This window comes from Dasypus novemcinctus, chromosome 23, assembly GCF_030445035.2.
Source record: "Dasypus novemcinctus isolate mDasNov1 chromosome 23, mDasNov1.1.hap2, whole genome shotgun sequence".
NCBI lineage: Eukaryota > Metazoa > Chordata > Mammalia > Cingulata > Dasypodidae > Dasypus > Dasypus novemcinctus.
Window position 1 is genome coordinate 16694115 of NC_080695.1, and position 21424 is coordinate 16715538.

Sequence of the window (21424 nt, forward strand, 5' to 3'; positions counted from 1 at the left end):
GCGGCCCTGCGCCCCGCCGTGGGGCGAGCGCCCCCCTCGGTGCTCCGCGGCGCCCGCACCGACGCGGCCCCCGGCCCGGCAGGGGCCCCGAGGCGGGAGGGGAGGGGGCCGGGTTTCTGCGCGCGGCCCGCGCCCCCCCGCCCCCCGCCTTGCGCCCAGGTGAGCCGGGCGGGCCTCCCGCGGGGGTCGGGGCTCCCCCTGGCGCCGCGCTCCAGCGCCCCCTCGGGGCCGGGCCGACGGGCGCGGCGAGCGCGGGCCGGGGGGCGGGCGGGGGGCGCGGGCCGGGCGCCGCGGGGGCGGCGGGGGGCGGCGGGCGCGCGGGGCGGCGGGCGGGCGGGCGGGCGGGCGGCGCCGCGCCCTCGGGCCCCGGCTCGGGCTCGGGCCCGGGCTCGCGGCGGCGGCGGCGGCGGCGGCGCGTGGGGCGGCGGCGGCGCGGCTCCGCGGCGGCGGCGGCCGCTCCAGGCCGGGTTTTGGCGCCGCCCGCCGCTGCCTCCTGGCGCTGCCGAGCTCCAGCCCCCTCGCTCCGCCGCTCACTCCGTCTCAATATGTCTCAAGATGGCGGCCAGTGTGGGATCGATGTTCCAATATTGGAAGCGCTTTGATTTACAGCAGCTGCAGGTCAGGCTCCCGCTCGCTCGGCCGCTCGCCCGGGGGAGGGGGCGGCGGGCGGCCGCGGCCTCCCCGGGGGGGCGCGGGGCGGCGTGGCCGCCGGGGGCCCGCGGCGGCGGGAGGAGGGGGCGCCGGGGCCGGCGGGGGCCGAGGCGGGGCCCGCTCCCCCGCGCCGCCCGGCCCCCGCCGATCACTCGCCTGATCGGAAATTGATCCCCTTTGTTCAATTCATCGATCAGCCCAAGATGGCGCCGGGAGCCGCCGCCGCCGCCGCCGCTGCCCCCGGGGTCTGCCCCCACCCGGGCGCCCCCCCGGCCCCGCGCCCGCCGCCGCCGCGGGACCCGGGAGGGGGCGGCCCGGCGGGTGCGCGCGCGCGCGGGGCGCGGGCGGCGGCGGCGGGCGCGGCGGGGCGCGGGGCTGCGGCGGGAGGGGGCGGCGGCCCCGCGGGGGCTCCCGGCCCGCGCGCGCCCCGCGCCCCCCGGCCCGCCGCGCGGCCGGGGAAAGTTTGCGGGGAGTTGCTGTGGGGGGTGACGCGCCCGCCGCTCCTGGAGGAGCCGCCGGCGCGGCGGGGCTGGGGCTGGTGGCGCTGTGGCGCCGCGGGCTCGGGGGAGGGTCACGGCGGCCACCGGCGGCGGCGCGGCCCGGCTCCGGCCAGGCGGGCACCCGCGCGCCCCGACCCCGGCGGGCCCGGCGGGCGCTCCCGGGCGGGGGTCCCGCCGCGGGCGCGCGGGGCTGTCAGCGGGCCCGGGCCTCGGGCGCCCGGCGCTCGGCTCCCGCCGCGGACCCGGGTTTGTTTACGTCCCGGGGAGCGCCCCGGGGGCCCCCGGCCACCCCCGCAGCCTCCCCGCTCTTTTGTGTGCCTGCGAGAGCGGCGCGGCCGGGGACCCGGGCAGGGGCGCTGCGGGGAAACTTGCGAGGGGCGGCGGGGGCGCCGCGCGCGCGGTGCGGGTGGCGGGCTGCAACTTTCCCCGCGCTGCGCCGCCGGCTCGGGCGGGGGGCACTTCCTCCTCGCCGCCGGTGCGGGCGGCCCCGGCCCCGCGCTCGGGGGCTCCCGGGGCCCCCAGGGGTTCGGGGGCCCGCCGCCGCCCGCTCCACTCTGGCGCCCCCAGGGGGGCCCGCGGGCCGAATGGGGCGCGCGGCGGGTGCGTGCCCGAGCGCCTCCCCGGGCCGGGTGTTCGAAAGCAAAGCCCCGGGGGCCCAGCTCGCCTGCGGCGGGCCAGGCCGTGGTCCGCGCAGGCTGTCCGGGGCGCCGCGGTGGGATCCTGCCGGGGCGCCGCACGCGGGGCCGGAGGGACCGCTGCGCCCCGGGGGCGCCCTCCTGGCGGCCGCCCCCCACCGGGAGGAGCGGCGCACCCTCGGGGGCCGCCCCGCCCGTGCCACTTCGGCGCTCGCGGCTCCTGGACAGCCCCGGGACTCTGCCAGGTGGATGTTGTGCAGAGTCCGGGCCAAGTTGAAGGTGAGCGGCGTGGGGGCCACAAGCTCCATGAAAGGTGGTGTGGGGAGGGGGGAAGAGGGGGGGCCTGCGGCGTAGCAGAGCCCAAGGACGGCCTAGGGGGCTCCCCTGCTGCCAAGTCCAAGGTGTGCGTGGAGGTAGACTTGGCTGAACTTTCCTGGCCCGGAAGACTGGTGACAGTGACCTACAATTCCTGTAGGAGCAAAGCAGATGAACTCCAGATGCCGGCTTGTAGGAGACGAAGCGGATTGGATTAAAACATATATAAATGGAGTCTGACAACTTTAATTGTGTATGCTTATTTTCTGCTCTTGCCTTTGTAAGAACGATAAAGCAGACTCATAGCCCTGATGAAATTTCCTCAAATTTCTCTCTTAACTAGGAGGAAGACTATGTGAAATATGTATTTCCGATAAGATTAAAACTTAAAGGACTTTTGAGTATTTATTGGCTAAAATAGATTACTCCAAAGTGTCCATTGTGTAAATTAGATTCCTGAATGTAATGAACACAGCCGAATGGCATTTTTGATAAATTGGTCTACCGTGTTTTAGTAAAAATAGCTCCCTTTTACCATAATTTAATTCCTGTGCTTACTGTAAAACCCGTTGTGGAGTTTTAAGAGGCAAGCCTTATTATTATTTTCTTTTCTTCATGTGACATCCTTAATGTCAGTGAGATGCCTGGGAGGTGGCTTTGGTGTCTAGACGGTTTTAGGTTTTATGAACTGTGGAGCTCGCAGCCCTTCCCCACTCACCCCCCCACTCACCCGCCCCCCACTCCCCTGGTGATTAGCTCCTTGTCAGGGGACGTTTAACTGGGTGACTCTAGTGTCAGAGTGAAGGTTTCCCTCTTGGTTTACTGCAGTGAACTTTAAGATGCTGCTCGTGGGGGAAAGCAGTCCTTTATCCCGGCATCCTTCTTGTTGAATGCCCACTGCCTTTTGGTGGTAGATAATGATTTGGCTTTCCACGGTTTCCTTGCTGCTCCCTCCCGCGTGTGAGAACTTCAGTTGAACAGCGGCCTGCCGGAGTTCAAGTAGAAGCCTCGACGGCTTCTTTCCCTGGGCCCTGCGGCGACCCTTGAGGCGCTGTCTGGTTTAGTGTCCTCTCTGTCCCCACAGATGGTAAGTGAGCCAGCGAGGCTACAGTTTGGGAGGGAGTTCGTTAGTTTCAGACCCTTCTCCTCTTTCCAGAGCCCCCGGTGCCCGGATCGGGTTGCCTCCGGAGCCGTGTGTGGGTGGTGGCAGTTGCCACCAGAGGGAAAAGGGGCTGGGTCTCAGCTGGAACCCGCCGTCGGGCCAAGGGGGCCGGCCCTGCACCCCCGTGGCCCCGTGAGTGGGCCGCGCGCTTGGCGGTGGGCTCCTGCGGCCCTGAAGGCCGCCCGGGGCCGCCGGGTGGGCGCCCAGGAAGGATTTCTGAAGGCTGAGCTCCATTTCGTTGCCTTTTTTAGTCCCCAAGCCTTGAGGTGTGGAAGTTTCAGGGCTTTGGCTGACTAGTTGGACAAGTTTTTATCCTATCCCAGACTTGTAAAAACCAGGCTTTTTTTTTTTTAATAAGAAAAACACCATTATATAAATTTACTTTTTAAATACACATCCAACAAGAGGCCACTCTCCGAAACATGCTCGTGTCGCTCTAGGTGAGAGTGCCTTTGAATTTGGGGGGTGTTCTTGTTCCTGCATGGTGACCAGGGTTCTCCCTTCAAGCTCTTTGGGAGTCTCCGCAAAGCTGAACTTGAGAAGTTTTCCTCTTTTACAAAAGGAGAGAGCAATTTCAGGTTTGCTGAGAGCCTGCTTTCTGGTTGCTTTTATTTTGTCTTCCCCCCCCCCCCCCCCAGCGGAGTTACAGGCCGGCTCCAGGACTGTTCCTCGGAGAATTTATGTTAATTAAAATAGGCATCCTATCTAGTATCTTTGATGTAGTAATGAGGAAGCAAATGGATGGTTTCTACACTGCTGCTGTTTTTGTTTTCTTGGCTCTTTAAAAATTGCGATTGGATGTGGGGAGGGGTCGTTATCGGTCGACTGAAGTTTGTGTTCCTGGGTGAGACTGTGTGGGGGGCTGGCTGGTTGGCTTTTTAGGTGCGGGCCAGTGAAGGGGTGCCCCAACTCCCGGTGCCGCCGGGGCCCCTGCGGTGCGCTCCCTTAGTGCCTCAGGTCAGTAGTTAGTGCCACGACCGAGCTGGGAAGGGAAGGCCCCAGCTGCCAGCCCCGCCAGGAATTATTCTCTCCTCGTCTACTGAATCTTAAAAATGCAGTCTGGTGAGTCAATTGAGCCTAGGCGCTTTCGTGGCTGTTTAGAAAGTTCTCTGCCCTTCTGCTGCGCAGTGAAAACACGCCCACCGTAGTTGATGGGGACGCTGTGCAGAACCCCTGGTTTACGCTCCTGGGATCCCCTCTGGATCTACCTGCAGCAGGTACCAGTGTCAGGTGCTCCCGAGGCTGTGTTCACGTTCAATGTCGTAGAGAAAAGGAGGCTAGAAATGGAATATATCAACATTCCTTTCAGCTCATTTAGGAAGCCCAAAGAACATCTGTGGTGAAATGAAGGCAGGACAACTTGGTAGGGGAAAATTTGTAAATGCAAAAAAAAAAAAAAAAGAGAAATTCATCATTTGAAAAAAATCCTCCAGAGCGGGGCTAAATTCCTACCAGTGCTTCCCTTTTATGTAGTTCACAGGTTTGACGTCATATAAGTTTCACATATTACAAAAAGACAGGTGTATCCAATGGACTGTAACACAGTGATACAGAGAAGTTACTGTAAATGTTATTTTGATAATACAGGATAAGTTATTTTAGAAATGATTTAAAAGCCTGTTTAAGATTATTTAATAAGTAACCTTTTAAAAATAATTGTTTCCCCTGTGGAAAGTCTGATCTTTGTAAGTAACGGTCAAGATAGAAATTTGTCTGCCATTTCCTATTGTTTTGTCTGAAGCTATGCATTATGGCTGCAGAGAGATAGTTTTGATTTTGACTGAAATTTCCCTGCCCCTGATTGTTTAAACCAGACCCTTAATCTTATTTTAACGTATCTTAAATGTTCAAAAAGCCCGGAAGAATTGTTTTGTGTAAGTAGCAAGTGAATGTAGTTTAAACACTCAAGCAATTCTGGTATCTAATTGGAAACAGGTGGAATTCTTGGAATCCTGTATTTGAGTCTTATTATAGCAAAGCATAGGGGCACATTTCACTTATGGGCATTCATTTTGTCAGTAGCTATTTGAGGAGGGGCCCTGCAGCCCCTCAGTTACCTAAATGTTCCAGTCGTGCCATGTCAGGCAGATAGCCTGCAGAACTGTGTGTACAGGTATCGAGGAGTGAAAAAGAAGCTCTGATGGCAACCAGACAAACGACTTAATATTTTAACTTTTATAGGAAAGAAGTGAATTCATTTGTGATTTTTGGTTTAATAAACATTTATTAACCTGAGCATTTTGATATATTTTGTTGTAGCTTGATGATTTAGAATTCAGAGACAGGTTTCTTCCTCTAAAATTTCTATCTTTAGAGCTATAAGCTTAAATAATAAGCAAAAATATTAACTTATTTAGGGAATATTTCAATAAAATATTAATGGTGGGGCCTTCCGAATTGTCTAAATCATTTTTCCCATTTCAGTTTTCAGTATCTGTTCAAGGCCTTTTTTTTTTTTTTTTTCTTATAAGGTACTTAGGAATCCAGGACCTTGTATGTGGGAAGCTGGTGCTCAGCCACTGATCCACATCGGCTTCCCTAATGGTTTTTTTTGTTGTTGTTGTCATTGTTGTTTGTTTTGTTTTTAGTAGGTACCAGGGATCGAACCCGGGACCTCCCCTGTGGGAAGCAGGCGCTCAACTGCATGAGCCACACACATCTGCCCCAAGACCTGGTTTTGTTTTCTGTTTGAGAACCAGTTTTGACTTGTGCTGTGGGCCGACTGAGTGTGTTGGATTTCTCTTAAGAAGAAGACAGTGAAGATTTGTACTGAGCTGCTGGTCCCTTGCAGTTTTGGGTTTGCTGAGCTGTGATCAGTCCTTCTTTTCAGCTTTATTCTGAGGACGTTGGTAGAGGGAACAGCTTTGGGCTGGAAAGGAGGTGTTCCTGCTGGAAGCCAGCCTCCCTTCGCTCCATGCCTGAAGCAGCTTTGAAGCACCAGAGCTAATGCACCTGGGTTACCGATTTAAGGCTGCTTTCAAGTGCTTGTGCTACCCTAGTCATAAAATAGGACACGGGTAGGATCTATAACGAGGACGAACGGCCCTATTTGAAAGACCTCTAATTTGTTGCAAAAACGCACCAACAGCCTTTCCTTTAAAAAGCAAACAGCTCTCCAGTAAAAAATAATTCTAATTCTTGTTGTAATTAAATTCTCATGCAATGGCGTTAGGCACAGAATAAATGCGTGTTCATTTCTTAATTGTAATCTGAGGGCCAAGCCGTCTTCCCACAGGAGGCCCAGGGCAGTCGGCTGGATTTTTTGTTAATTACATCCAGGGCTAGGGGCTGCGGGATGGGTACATTTGTTCATAAGACCCACAATCAGACATTGACTGGAAGGGCTGGGAATATTGCTCCCAGGGACTTACCTAACGCTGCAGAGCAACTGAAAAAAAACATAGCGGGGTGGGAGACTGGCGTTGAATGAAACCGACTAGATTTTGCTTCTTTTAAGTAAGCATTTGTGAAGATGAATCGGGGAGCTCAACCAAACAATCCATGTCTTTATAAAACCGAAGACACAGCACGGGGAGTGGCTTGATCAGTTGACAAATGAAATCCTGGAGGCTTCTGATCGTTTGTGATTTATGAAGTTCAGGTAGGAGGAAATTAACCAGAGTTTACTCTGAAACTCCAGGGGAGTAGCTTGTCCTCCTTATTACCCTAAGTATAGGGCATGGGGCTTGTTTTCCTAAAGACTTTTTTTCTGTTCGCTGTGTTTATTCAAAAAGTAAATGCAGTGAACATTTTTTTAAAGTTATATTTGGTTGTGAGGTGTTCTGAGTTTGGTTAAGGGAAAAACAAATTGACAAATTAGCTCTTTAAGTGAACATTGTGGAATTGCGAGAAATAGAATGTCACTCTTACTGTCATTGAAAATTTTCTTGGGTGTTGACAGCCTTTTGCTAAATGTAAGATGTTCAGATCCTGTCCATCCAGCTTGATGAAAATAAAAAAAGGCAAAAGTTTCTTCCAAGTTTCCCCCCCTAAAAGCAGAGTAATCTTTCTTAGATTGGGTCTCTCCCCCTACTAAATTGTCAATATTTATTTTCTAACATAGTTCTTCATTTCTAAGACCAAACAAAAATATGAGTTTATGTTAGACACCTTTGTTTGTTTTTTTGGCCCTGTGAGATTTTTTTTAATTGCCATCTTTCCCCCTCTTTTTAGGGGAGAAATGTTTATTTAGATAAAAATAATTTGATAAAAGATAGTAAGAGACACCAGTGATGAGTCCTTACCTTAAAGAGCCTGAAGCTGCAAACACCAGCCGGGCCTCCTTGGACCTGTCTCATCCTGGGCCAGGTTGAACCTAAGCACGTGCCGTCACCCCTGCCTGCCACTTCTTGGCCTTTTCTCTTGTGCTCCTGCCCTTCCAAACCTGTTGCGACAACTGTATTTTTTTTATTTTTTTATTTTTTGTTTTTTTTGTTTTTTAAAATAAGTATTTATGGAGCTCCATTATTTTGAGATTCTTGGAAGAAAGATACTATGTAAATGAAAATCAAAAATAAGACTTGCTAGAGGGAGTTGTGCATTTAATTTTTATGATTAGGCTTAGAAAAGATTTTTTTCCCCTCTCCCTGAAAATAGGAACATTCTGTTGTTCCTATCACCATTTTTGTGTCATTCTGAAAGGTGTGGCAGATAATGGTGAAATACATTCTTTATTTTCTATTTTTCACCATGGTAGTTGACCCAGAACTTGAACCCATCCAGTTCTGTGTACAGTGAATTATTTGTTTCACATTGTTCTTCTCTGCTGTAACCGAGAGTGTAGATAGCAACTGCCCATAGAACCCAAACCCTTTAGAAGAAAAAGGGTTTTAGTCACCCACATACAAAAGTGACAACTGAAATTATGAGTAGACCTGAAGCTTAAATTCCATCTTCCCTGTCTAGTCGTGAAGCAGAAATGTTATAAGTTGAACAGTTTGGAAACAGAAAACTGTGGACCCACAAGCGTTTATGTAAATAAGCTAGATATATTAATCTACTGGAATTGCTTTATTTCAGCTGTACCCCAGCTCCACACTTACTCAATAATGCGTGCTGGAACATCATTCAGCCAAGTAGGAGGCAAGTTCAAGTTTGGAGTCATGTTTCTGCTCCGTGGGCATGTGTGGGACCAGGGAGCCAGACAGGAAGCCCTGGCTGCTGCAGGACACCCCTTCCCAGTGACTTGGTCCTCCGTGGGCCCCGCAGGACAGTGCTGCGGAAATGGGCAGGTCGCCCTGTGGCGCCCGCTGTCCCGGGGGGGAGGAGTGCGCTGCCCCGGGGGGGTGCGCCCTCGCCGCTCCTCTCCCCCACCCGAACCCCGGCTTGGCCCCACAGCTTGTCAGCGTTGCCGTGGGATAGGGAGAGGAAAGATAACACCAGTTATGGTTGAATGTCATTGTCAGGGGAGTAAGAAGTGGTTTGCGATTGTTTTACGTGGCTCTGTGGTGGTATGTAATTACGCTGTCATTTTAACACGCGTTGATACTTGAATGAAATTTTTTTCTGCGTGTTTGTAGTTAGTTTTGGGGGCTGCTGCTTTTTGCAATTGTCAAGAACAAGTGTATAGTATTCGCTTGTTTCAAAACTGTCCGGTAGAAACAGGTCACCATCTGTTACAGATGCGGCTGCTGGGTTCACCTTCCCAAACCATGGTTTCACCATGTTCTCCTCCGTGAGCAGCCACAGTGGCTGGCTTTGGCGCAGGGCAGAGCTCACGTTATTAGGCGGGCACACAGTCCTGATGGCTCTCTCTCCCTTCCCCAAACCTTTTGCTCCAGCAGGAAGGACCCCAGGCTCCTGCTAATTTGGGGAGACTCCGCCGTGCTCCCTTCTGCACGTCCGAGGCTCACATCTTTCTCCTGCGCTCCTTCTGCCCTTCCTGTAGCACCCGCTGCGGGAGCCCCCGAGTGCCAGGTGCTGGAGGAGCGCACACCCTTCTGGGGTAGCCCTTTGGGAGGTGTGTGCCCACGGGGTTGGAGGGCAGCTGGTGGCCAGGACGGGACAGAGAAAGCTCCCTGGAGGGGAGGTAAAGTTGAGCTGAGTTTTGTGTGCTTGGGGAAGAAGGGAGAAAGGGCTTTCCAGCAGAACAATTGGGGGGCGACTGGGGGGTCACTGTGCCGCTTCTGAGCTCCAGGTCCCTTCTCAGTGTCTCGGTCCCTGCAGCATCCGACTGGCCTGACTGTGCAGGCCCCTGCTCTCCACCTGGCGCTTTGTGACCCTGCCTTTTGCCCTGGCCTGGCAGGCAGGGTGTCCACGCCTGGCACTGCTGGCGCACCCGCCGCCACACTGGGCCCAAGAGACTGTTGACCTAGCGCTCTGTGCTCCGGGGCAGCCTGCCGTGCTATGATTTCAGATTCATTCAGCTAGTTAACTTCAAACCGGGGACTCAGTTCTTTTTTCACGTTGCGAAAGGTACCTTGGTGATCCTAAAATAGCTGTGTTTTGAAAACGGCTGATAGGTACACTGGTGGAACATTTATAGACTTTTGTTGATAACGTTTCTTTTTTTTTATTCCCATTTATTAAATTCTTCCTTTGCCAAGTGACATATACGTTGGTTAAACTATACACAATTGTATCTGTGGCACATCAGAGATGAAGAATTTATGTTTTTAAAAATAGAATTGGGCAGAACAATTCTTGGACAGAAGTTTTATTCCCTGACTTGGCTTATGGCCTGAATGGGAGGACACCCCCCTGGGAGCGGGGAAAGCGTGTATTGTGATTATCAGAACCAAGCCAGTATGAGAGAAGGCAGGGAACAAGAAACATGGAGGTTTGGGCATCAGTATTGAGGAAATATCTTACATGTGCTCGTCTCCCCCGCCCAAAACCTGTCCTGAGAAGTCTGGTGGCATCTGGGCTGGGACCCTGCGGTGGGCAGGCCCCGGTGACAGCCGGCTCTCCTGGCCCGTGTGCTTTCTCTGCTTTTCCTTTAGTTGGAGAAAGTGCCAACGACCTTTGATGGAGGTCATGCCACCGCCTGGCTGCGTAAGCGCGTGCGAGGAGTGGCAGAAGTGAGGACTGCGGGGACGTCACCGAGGGGGTGCTCAGAGTGGCCGAAGGTGGACGGGACCTGTCAACGACAGGGATGGGGAAGGGCGAGGAAGAGGGTGTCCCCCTTTGGGGATGTGTTGGACTTGGGGGACCAGTGGACATTCCAGGGAGAGAAAAAGGAGGGCTTGAGTGCATTGGAGAGGTTGGCCTTGAATTTGGAAGGTGTTGGTCAAAACCTGGGGTTTGAAGCACAGGGAGGACTGTGCTTGACCTTGGTTGGTTGGTGCTTGAGAGCTGAGCATCATTTGAGCTGGAGAGGGAAGAATTAAACTTCCCAGCTATGACGGCTGGGATGTTGCAGGGCAGGGTGTGGGGAGAGGGAAAGTGTCGCTCGTGGTGTTGGAGTCCGTGTGTCCCAACCACTGTTGTGTCCACCCGTGTCTAGACAGGAGCCTTTTTTTTTTTTTTAACTCTTACAGCTCCCATCAGGCAGACGCTGGTTGAGGCTCTTGATTTTCTTCCTCTTCCCGGCGTAAACATCCTAGGAGACGTGCTGTCCCTGCCATGTAGATGGATTGGCGCCGTGGGTTGGCTGATGGGATAAGCCCTGCTGGTTGAAACCCTGCTGGACCCGAGAAGCTTCGTAGCTTCCTAGTGCCTCCCTGGCCTGAGACTTGGAGTCGGCGTGTAGCGATAAAGTCCAGAGAGAAGACAGAAGCACGCGGCTCCTCTTCCGGCCGCTAGTTGGGGTGCGGTTATGGCATCTGGCTGGACGTAGCCCCCCTGTTGGGCCACCTGCTCTCCTCAGATGCCCCATGTGTGCGTAAAGCAGATTTGTTGGAAGCAGTTGGAGGAAGTATCAGGCATGAGAGAGGCCTGATATTGGGCCCTGGGCCTCCCGGGGGTGGGCAGGTGGACGCTGGAGAAGGAGCCCCCAGCCGCAGTGCTGGTGTGAGCATGGGCGGGGAGGAGGGCGTCGGGCAGCGCCCCCTGCGGTGTGGGGCCCGGCGCAGCCTGTCCTCGGTGCCCGGCGCAGCCTGTCCTCGGTGCCGGGGAGCGGCCTGCTCTTCGGGGCTCATGTTTGCACTGAGGCTGGGTGGCCAACTAGAGCCGCCCTCTCGATGCTCCCTGAACGGCTAGCCGATGAGTCACCGAGGGTATTGGCTCCAGGCCGCGCAGGTCACCTGAATCGGCAGGCCAGGTGGACCAGGCCTGGGGGCTCGGTCAGTAAGAGACAGGCTGGGAGAGGCTTGCCCAGCCAGGGGGCCCTGGACCTGAGCTTACTCTTCTCAAGGAATGATCACCGAAAGGATCGAGCCTTTAGGCTACTCTGTATGTATGTATGTATGTATGTATGTATTTATTTAAATTTATTTCTCTCCCCTTCCCCACCCCGCTCACCCCCAGTTGTCTGCTCTCTCTGTCCATTCGCTGTGTGTTCTTCTGTGTCTGCTTGTATTCTTGTCAGTGGCACCAGGAATCTGTCTCTTTCTGATGCATCATCTTGCTTCATCAGCTCTCCGTGTGTGCGGCGCCACTCCCAGGCGGGCTGCACTTTTTTCACGCTGGGCGACTCTCCTTACAGGGCGCACTCCTTGAGCATGGGGCTCCCCTATGCGGGGGACACCCCTGCGGGGCACAGCACTGCTTGCGTGCATCAGCACTGCACGTGGGCCAGCTCCACACGGGTCAAGGAGGCCCTGGGTTTGAACTCTGGACCTCCCATGTGGTAGGTGGATGCTCCATCCATTGAGCCAAATCTGCTTCCCCCTTTAGGCTACTCTGGATTCACATACCTGATTTTTTTGGACGATGCAGCTCATCTGGTTGCGGAATTGTGAAATTTAAAAAGAAAAGAGGCAAAAATGTGCCCTCATCTTTGAAATACCTGCAGCAGCGTGAGGGAGGGTGGTTGCAGTGTTGTTGGTTTTTGGAGCGACTCACGGCTTTGCATTGACTCTTTGGGCCGCTCAGTCATTTATTCATTGAGCACAGCCTTGTGGCACCAGCCCCTTGTTCAAGCCCTGGGAACCTCGAGGAGTGGGTGTCGGCCTGCTGGTCAGGGAACAGCGCACACAGGCTCCCAGGTGGCAAAGGGCGTGTGGGAAGCGCAGAGCACGGATCTGGAAAGGGGCCTGGCTTCCTCCACCTGTTTAGTCAATTATTCAGGATCTCTTGTGCATCTCCTTGGTGGTAGCACCATGTTCTGCTGACCAGAGCAGCGGAAAATCCCTGCCCTCAAGGCACTTACAGTCGAGCGGGGCAGGTGCACATAAGGAAATGTAAATTACACAGTTCAGGGGTCCAGTGCAGTGGGGAAAGACAGAGCAGGACCTTTGTGTGCGGCCCCCGTGGGCCGCTCCTGTGTCTTGCGGGCCCTGAGCGCTCGCGGAGTTCGAAACTGATGAGGGACAGTCTGCGCTAGGCTCGGTGTTTCCGGAGGATCCTTCTGGAAGCCCCACCTGAAAGGTGGGCCAGAGCGAGGAACCAGTGATGACGAATTGAGCCAGGAGGGTGTTGCCGCGGTGATCTGGGTGAGAGATGCAGCGGGGCTGATGGGAGCAGGTGCTGGGAACCCCAGGCAGGCAGGGGCAGGGCTCGGGGTGCAGCTGTGGGAGGGAGGTGTCTTGGGCTGGCCTTTCCGGGGTGCTGGGAGACACGATTAGATGGCCGCCGGGGTTCCTGGGGGGGGGGCATGCTTCCAGAAAGGGGTCCATCCGCAAGGGTCCCGCAGGCCTATTCAAAGCAGGTGGGATGTCAGCCTGCGCCCGGCACTGTGCCATCCCGTGACTCACTAGTGTGGAGTGAGCCGCGAGTTTTTTTATTCATTCCTGTTTGCCTTTTTTGCCGGTAATCCTTTGTAATTCCCCAGTTTCATGATGTAATTTTAATGGAATTACACTTGAACACTTAAAAATTATGTAATTAATTACGTTCGGCTTCAATTACAATGACTAATTATAGCGTGATACCTGGTGGCGAGTCACTTACAGCCTGGTGGAGCGGCTCGCGTGGGCCAGGTACCTAGGAAAGCCTGGCTCTGTTCAGAGTCTGGGCGAGGGCACGTCGAGGGCAGGCTGGCTGCCTTTGGCCTGCGCCGAGTGCCTTCTGTGTCCCCCGTCACCGGGAGCAGCTCCCCAGGAAGGGACGGGCGCGGGTTGCCTGGGCGGTGGGGCCCTTCTGCCCGTGGACCCGCGGCGCAGGTTGGGAAGGTGCGGGTGACGGCTGTTTCGGGTCCGGGAGGCATGAACGAGGTGGTAGGGGGAGGAGAAGCACTCCTGCTAGGAGGGTAAGTTTGGGGGTGACTAGAGGGAAACTGAGGCTGTTATTACGTGATTCTCCTGTTTTTCCTGGGAACTAGAAGGAAGGGTGCACCCAAGGGAAACCAAGGGTTCAAGAATGGGAACGATGCTTCTGGAGAAAGGGAAACGTTTGTGCGAACCACCTGGCGGGATGAGAGGTGAAAAAGCACAGCTGTGTGGTGTTATCTCCAGGAGAACATGCCGGGTTTCTGGGGCCTGTAAACCGAGCCTTCAGCCCCCAGAGTGGAGCTCTGCAGTTCTGTTCTTCCCAGAAAATCTACATCCCTCTTGCTGTTTTTTTGTTTTTTTTTTCCCAAGGTACCCGGACTGGTATTGAACCTAGGACCTCCTATGTAGGAAACCAGCGCTCAACCACTGAGCCACATTGGCTCCCCTCAGTTGGTTTTTTTGTTTGTTTTGTTGTTTTGTTTTTGTTTTCAGGAGGCACCGGGAATCAAACCCGGCACCTTCCGTGTGGGAAGTAGGTGCTCAACCGCTTGAGCCACATCTGCTCCCCTCTTGCTGTTTCATTTTGTGTGGGAAGAGCAGAGTCTTGCTAAGTTGCCGCCACCTCTCACGTGACTGTTTTTCTTCTTTTATTTTAAAGGAGGTACCGGGGCTTGAACCCAGGACCTCGTACATGGGAAGCAGGCGCTCAACCACTGAGCTCCCCTTGCTCCCCTCTATTGACTGTTATGGCTGTGCTGCAGCTTAGCAGGTCCTTGCAGGTCCTTGTCTCCCTGGAGGCCGCCTGCGTTAAGAACGGGGTGCACAGTGCTAGTAGGAGATGCCCAGGGGGTCGGGATTCCTGCTGGTCCTTTTGGCCCTGTCCTCACACAGCCGATATGACATGCCGGCTATCAGGCTGCTTTCACAGGGCAGGTCCTTGAAATGGACCTTACATGGTGACGCCAGGGTGTGGTCTGCTGTCCAGTGCTCCTGTTTTTGAGAGATGCCTGTTTGTTACTTATTTGAAAGGCCTAGGGCATGTTTGTTTATTTATTTATCTATCTATTTCCCAACCCCCCCAACCCCCCATTGTCTGTTCTCTGTGTCTGTTTTGCTGCGTTTTCTTCTTCGTACGCTTCTGTTGTTGTCAGCGGCACGGGAATCTGTGTTTCTTTTGGTTGCGTCATCTTGTGTCAGCTCTCCATGCGTGTGGCGCCATTCTTGGGCAGGCTGCAATTTCTTTCGCGCTGGGCGGCTCTCCTTACGGGGCGCACTCCTTGCGCGTGGAGCTCCCTTAAATGGGGGACACCCCTGCGTGGCAGGTCACTCCTTGCGTGCATCAGCACTGCGCATGGGCCAGCTCCACATGGGTCAAGGAGGCCCGGGGTTTGAACCGTGGACCTCCCATGTGGTAGGCGGACGACCTAACCACTGGGCCAAGTCCGCTTCCCTAGGGCATCTTTTTAAAAGCTGATTCGTTAACGGCTCAGACGAAAGAAGTATCCTTGATGCCATCTGCTGCGTTTTCTAGTGCTTTCCCCACTCAATGTGCATGACGGTGCACAGCGAAGGTGCCCCTCATTTCAGAAGCTCTAGCTGTGGCAGATACGTGGGGTCGGCCCATTAGGCTGCCTGAAGGTTTTACAGATGTTTCTATTTTTAAAGGGAGAGCAGGACTTGAAAAATTTGGGTGGCACAACTCGTTCGTAAAAGTTTTCATCTTTTTCGTTTTTGACCAAGGTGGTACAGAGTACTCTTGGGAAAAAAAATTTGTTTTTCTGTTCTGAACCTTCTGGTATGTTGGTGAGGTGAGTGGCTCCTTTGACACAGAGCCTCAGTACTTCGGCTCCTTTTTTTAAGCCGAGATAAAATTCATGACTCACCATTTTAATCTTTTGAAACTGTACAATTCAGTGGCTTTTAGTACATTCCCAGCGTTGTGCAGCTGTCACCACTGTCTGATTCCAGAACATTTCCAGCCTCCCCCCCCAAATAAGCCCAGTCCCATTAGCAGCCTTTTCCCCCCTCCCCCAGCCCTGGGCCGCTGGTCACCTCCCTCCCCTCTTCTCGGTGGGCATTTTAGACGAATGGGCTCTGACCACGTGTGGCCTTTGTGTCTGGCCTCTTTCCCTTAACATACTATGTTCCAGGTTCCTCCATGCCGTAGCCTTATCTGTGCTTCATTCCTTTTTTTGACTGAGTAATAGTCCACTGCACGGACTTTTGTTCATCTTTTGTTCATCTTACCGGTTAGCAGACATTTGGCACTTGGGTGGTTTTTCTTTTTGGCTATTATGAATAATGTTGCTAGGAACACCCGTGTATAAGCTTTTGTTTGAATGTGCGCTGGCGATTCTCTTGGGTAAATTCCTAGGAGTGGGATGACGGGATTATAGTGACTCCGTGTTGAACTTTTTGTCTCTTACTCTTTGAGCCCTCACGTGTAGCTATTCTTTGTTCTCCAGGATGCTCAAAACGCCTCAGTCTTATTCCACTTTATTCTCTTCTACATCTGGTCTTCTCTGGCTCCTCCTCAGGCTCCTGTGTGGAGTGGTTGCAGCCCTTTGGAACTGCAGTTCTAACGACATGTACAAATGGATTTCTTTTTTTTAAAATTTTATTTATTTTTAAATTTATTCCCCCCCCTTGCGGCTTGCTCACTTTCTGCTCTCTGTGTCCCTTCGCTGTGTGTTCTTCTGTGTCTGCTTGTCTCCCTTTGTTGCGTCACCTTGCTGCGCCAGCTCTCCGTGGGCACGGCGAACCCAGGGCCTCCCGTGTGGTAGAGGGAGCCCGGCTGATCGAGCCACAGCCGCTTCCTTACAGACGGGTCTCATGGAGCCCTGTGGGCTGAGAGCGGGCACTGTTAGCCCTCACAGTGTCTCTCTTTTCCCTGCCTTCTTCCTTGTCACTAGCGAGGGGCCTCGCCCCGCCAAATATGCGAAGCTTCTCTGAGCTAATCCCGGCCATGCCCTTTCCGGGGCCCTGGCTGGTTTAGGCCTGGTGGGCGTTTGCCTTGGTTTGTGAGCCATGGGGGGCCAGGTGGAGCTGCTGCTGGGAAAGGGCTTCTTTGGTAGAAGGAGAAGGCCAGGACAAACTGTCCTGTTCCTGCCCGCGGACGCGGCAGTGTGACTAGAGGCCGCCGTCTTCGCACCGTAGGGAGGCGCCCAGGACAACGTGCAAACCCGGAGGACAGCGGGGCAGGAAGACGGAGGGGCCCTGGGCGTCGAGGCCTCTGAGCTGCTGCGCGAGTGGACCCTGCAGCCGCCCTGCTCCCCGCCTTCTGTTCCGTGAGAAAATAAAGCGACCTCATCGTGTTTCATCGGCTCTTCTGTTACTGCAGCTGGAAAAGCATTCGGACCCGAGACCAGTACAATTACTATCCGGATGGTACAAAGCTCCCCTTGACTGCTTTGGCTAGGGGCGGAATTAAAAGTCATATTTTTGCGAGGCGCCGGTAGTGGGTGGGGCAGGGCTGGGAGCGTGCGAAGAAAGCGTGTTCTCTGAGCGCTCATTTCTAACAGCAACCAGGATTCCATTTGCCAAGCCAGATGTCCCCCAGTACTTTAGATCCAGTCAGTAAAACATTAAGCAATTAGAATGGTTAATATTCAGTTAAGTATAATTAGAACCTGGTGTGAATTGCGAATGGAATTGACAGGTTCCATAAGTTCCGTGGGCAACCTACCAAGTCTTCAGTTGTGTGTGTGTGTCTGCAGGTGGGTGGGTCAGTCCAGACAGACTGCGCCCCTTCTCCGTGGACTATTGACTGTTGTCAGCCCACTTCACTACAGTTCTGAGAGTTGAAGACCATGTTGCCAATTGCTCTATTTCTTATTTAACGTGCCTTTATGCGCAGGCATATCTTACATATTGTAAAATACGTGGCCTGTTTGGTGCGCGCACGTGGTTTTCGATTCACATATACGGTATTGTGTTCCAAACCTTTGTCTGTCTGTCCCGTTCAACACAGTTTTTGAGGTCTGTCCGTCCTCACTCACAATGGCTGCGCGGGATTCTGGATTCCATCTTCAGAGCCCGCCCTGGCTCATGAGCCCCTTCCCTGCTGATGGCTCCCCTCCACGGCCCCCACGCCCCAGAGGACACGCGCACACATGGCGCCCATCGGACGCCCGGGAGTGGGGTGGTGGGGCCTCAGGGTGAGGGTGCTTGTGAGATCGCTGTGTCCCGCTGGATTCCGTGTCTGTTCTTTGCCATTCTCGTGGTTTTCAAGTGGCCACTTGGGTGTTGTATAATTTTTCTCTGATCACCAGCAAGATTTCTACTTGTTAATAAACCTCGTTTTGTACTTGTTAGCCTTTCAATTTCCCCTTTTCTGAATTGCCTGGTTATATATTTTGTCCCTTCCCCACCTCCCCTTTTAAATGGGTTTACCTTTTATTTTCGGTTGATTTGCAGGAGCTTCTTGTATGTTCTACGTGTTAATCCTCTGTTGGTTTTAACTCTTGTGAATTACCTTCCCCCACTCGCTCCCTTGTTTTTTATGTCTACAGTGTCCTCCGATAAATAGAACTTTGTTTTGATGAAGCCATCTCTGTCAGTTTTTCCCTCACGCTTTGTGTTATTTCAAACTTGCTTAAAGATCTCCCCCCACCCAAGATCACAGCCTTTGTATCATAATATAGATTTGCCTTTTCACATTTAGGTCTTTTATTTTAGTTTGGATTGAAGTTTGTGGAGGGTGAGGTAGTTATAGAACTTAGCGAGTGAGTCAGTTTTTCCAACCCTGCTGAATAGTCCATCTTCTCCCCATGATTTTGGAAGTTGTCTCTGTCCTACCCAAGCCCCCACACATTTGTGGGTGTTCCCGGGGACATGATCTTGCTCTGTGTCTGTCTATTTGGTACCACACGGTTTCAATCACTACGGCTTTATACCGTGTGTTAATTTCTGATTAGGTGAATTTGTCCTCTTTGCTATTGTCTTTCAAAATATCTTAGCTATTCAAGGCCCATTATTTTTTTTTTTTTTTTAAGATTTATTCTTATTTATTTCTCTCCCTTTCCCCCCGTTGTCTGTTCTCTGTGTCCATTTGCTGTGTGTTCTTCTGTGTCTGCTTGCATTATCCGGTGGCACTGGGACTCTGCGTCTCTTTTTTGTTGTGTCATCTTGCTGCGTCAGCTCTCTGTGTGTGTGGCGCCACTCCTGGGCAGGCTGCATTTCTTTCACGCGGGGCGGCTCTTCTTACGGGGCGCACTCCTTGTGCATGGGGCCGCCCCTACACGGGGGACACCCCTGCGTGGCACGGCACTCCTCGTGTGCAGCAGCACTGCGCGTGGGCCAGCTCACCACACAGGTCAGGAGGCCTGGGGTTTGAACCCTGGACCTCCCATGTGGTAGGCGGATGCTCTGTCAGTTGAGGCATATCCGCTTCCCTCCATTATTCTTTTATAGACATTTCTGTCAAGATCCCCCTGATTTCTGCTGGAATTTTTACTGCATTTGCATTAAGTGTGTAGATGAATTTGGGAGAGAATTATTGACTTCAAGTGATACTGCCCATGAACAAGAGCGTTTCTGTGTGTGGGTGTTCTTTTTCCATAAAGGTCTTATGCATGCTTTATTAGATTAATTCCTTGATCTTAAAAAAGGTTTTGTAGTTATTATGAATGGTATGTATTATTATTGTTTTAATTTCAAATTGATCATTACTGGTATAAAGGAAAGCAGTTGAATTTGTTCATTGATTGTAAAATTGGCAAGGTTTTTGAGTCTCTTGTTAGGTCTTAAAAGTTAACATGAGGGAAGCTGATGTGGCTCAACTGATAGAGCGTCCATCTACCGTATGGAGGGTCCAGGGTTCGATACCCAGGGCCTCCTGACCCGTGTGGTGAGCTGGCCCATGTGCAGTGCTGTCACATGCAAGGAGTGCTGTGCCTCGCAGGGGCGCCCCGTGTAAAGTAGCCCCAAGCGCAAGGAGTGCGCCCTGTAAGGAGAGCTGCCCTGCGTGAAAGAAGTGCAGCCTGCCCAGGAGTGGCACCGCACACACAGAGAGCTAATGCAGCAAGATGACACAGCAAAAAAGAGACACAGGTTCCCGGTGTCTCCCAACAATGCAAGCGGATGCAGAGGAACACACAATGAGGGTACACAGAGAGCAGACAATGGGCAGGAGGGGGAGAGAAATAAATAAAAATAAATATTGAAAAAAAAAAGTTAACTTGATTCTGTTACATATTCTCTGGAGATAGTAATATCTTATGCAAAAAAAATGAGTGTTACTGTTCCGTTCTGGAGCCATAGTAGTGATCGCAGTCACTCTCCTTTTCTTTCCTGATCTTACAAGGAATGCATCTAAAGGAGATTTTTGGTAGACACTGTAATCAGGCAACTACCTCGGCCCCCTTTCCCCAGTTTTCTGAGCATTTTGATCATATATAGGCGTTGACTTTTAGCACATACTTTTCCTTAATATTGATTCACATCCATGAATGTGGTAAATGGCATTGATTGGTGTTTTGATGCTGAATCCAACGTTGTACTCTTGGGATAAAGTCTTCATCCCATATTTTAAAAATACTGTTGATTTCATTTATACTTTTCAAGTCTATATTATTAAATTGGCCTATACTGTTTTTTAAAAATCCTATTCAGGATAAAATTGAGGTTGTACTAGCCTCATAAAATGAATTAAGTTTTAAATGAGTAATTTGTAATATATGAGGATTATCTGGACCTTAAATTTAATAGAGCTCCCATGTAGAAACTTCTGGGCCTGAGACTTGGTGGGGTGAGGTGGGTGGGAGAAGTTCACCATTTTACTTTCTTCATTATTGATCTAGTCCGGTGTTCTATTCTTGTACCAGTTTTGACATTTTATAATTTTCTACTCATTTCCTCTAGGCTCATTATATTTTCATTAATTATTTTTGCAAATTTGATTTTAGCTCCTGTTTCTCATTTTCTTTTTATATTCTGCATTTTTGATAGGTTTCCAACACTTCTTTATTTTTATTCTTGTTTTTTCCTATCTCATAAATCTTTAAAAGTATCCGCTTTTGATTTTGTTAATTCTCTGTTTACTTTTGTTTTTTGTCTACATGGTTGATTTCTCATCTTTATTCTGTTTCTTAGAGTTTACTGTCTTTTACTGACTTCTTTGGTTTGAACACTTATCTTTTTTATTTGAATTCTTTGTTGTTTTCTGATAAATGTTTACAAAGCCACAAAATTTTCTCCAAGTATAGCTTTTGCTGTGTTCCACAAATTTTGACATCTAGTGCTATCATTTTTATTCACCTATAGTATGTAATTTCTCTGAGAATTTCCTCTTTAACCCACAGGTTTTTAAATACTATATATATATATTAGGTGTTTTACATTCTTTAATAGTGCTCCTTAATTTATTGATTTCTGCTTTTATTACATATGGTCTGAGAACATAGTCAATATGATACTATTCTTTGGAATATATTGGCACTTTCTTTAGGGTTTATTGCTTATGATGGGTTTCCGTGATTATTCCATATATATGCAAAAAGAAAGTTTTTTTTTGTTTTTTGTTCTTTGTGTGTAAAATTCTCTATTAATTTGAACTTAACTTGTGTTATTTAATTCTTCTATGTCTCTGGTAATTTTCTTCCTATAGTTTTGATATTTGTTACGTTATGTTAAGGCTATATTGTTAGGTGCATATATGATTTCAATCTTTATAGCTTCTTGATTTATTGTTCCTTTTTCTGGCTTATATATAGACTCCTTTATTCTTTATGATGGTTTTCACCTTTAGTTTTATTTGCTTTGATATTAAAATTAGTGTTTTGGTATTTTTGGCTTCCATTTGCGCAATGTAGTGACTATTTCTAACCTTTCCGTATCTGTTTGCTTTAAACGAGTATGTTAAAGACATGTGATGCCAGATCTTGTATTTTGAACCCAGGCTGAGAGTTGTCT

At 51.5% G+C, this 21424-nt stretch overlaps 1 protein-coding gene across 7 annotated transcripts in view; it reads left to right on the forward strand.

The window, feature by feature from the left end:
• Positions 1–432: 432 nt before the first annotated feature.
• The window catches only part of CUX1 (cut like homeobox 1), a 336617-nt gene continuing 315625 nt past the window's right edge, over positions 433–21424 (forward strand). For 4 of the 7 annotated variants that reach the window (XM_058285904.2, XM_071211167.1, XM_071211168.1 and 1 more), the window contains exon 1: positions 1721–2065. In XM_058285904.2, the coding sequence (XP_058141887.1) occupies positions 1736–2065 (330 nt within the window). In that variant the 5' untranslated portion in view covers positions 1721–1735. Of the gene's footprint in view, positions 619–1720; positions 2066–3025; positions 3189–21424 lie in introns of those variants that run through there. The other 3 variants (XM_058285907.2, XM_058285909.2, XM_071211169.1) reach the window with 2 other exon arrangements.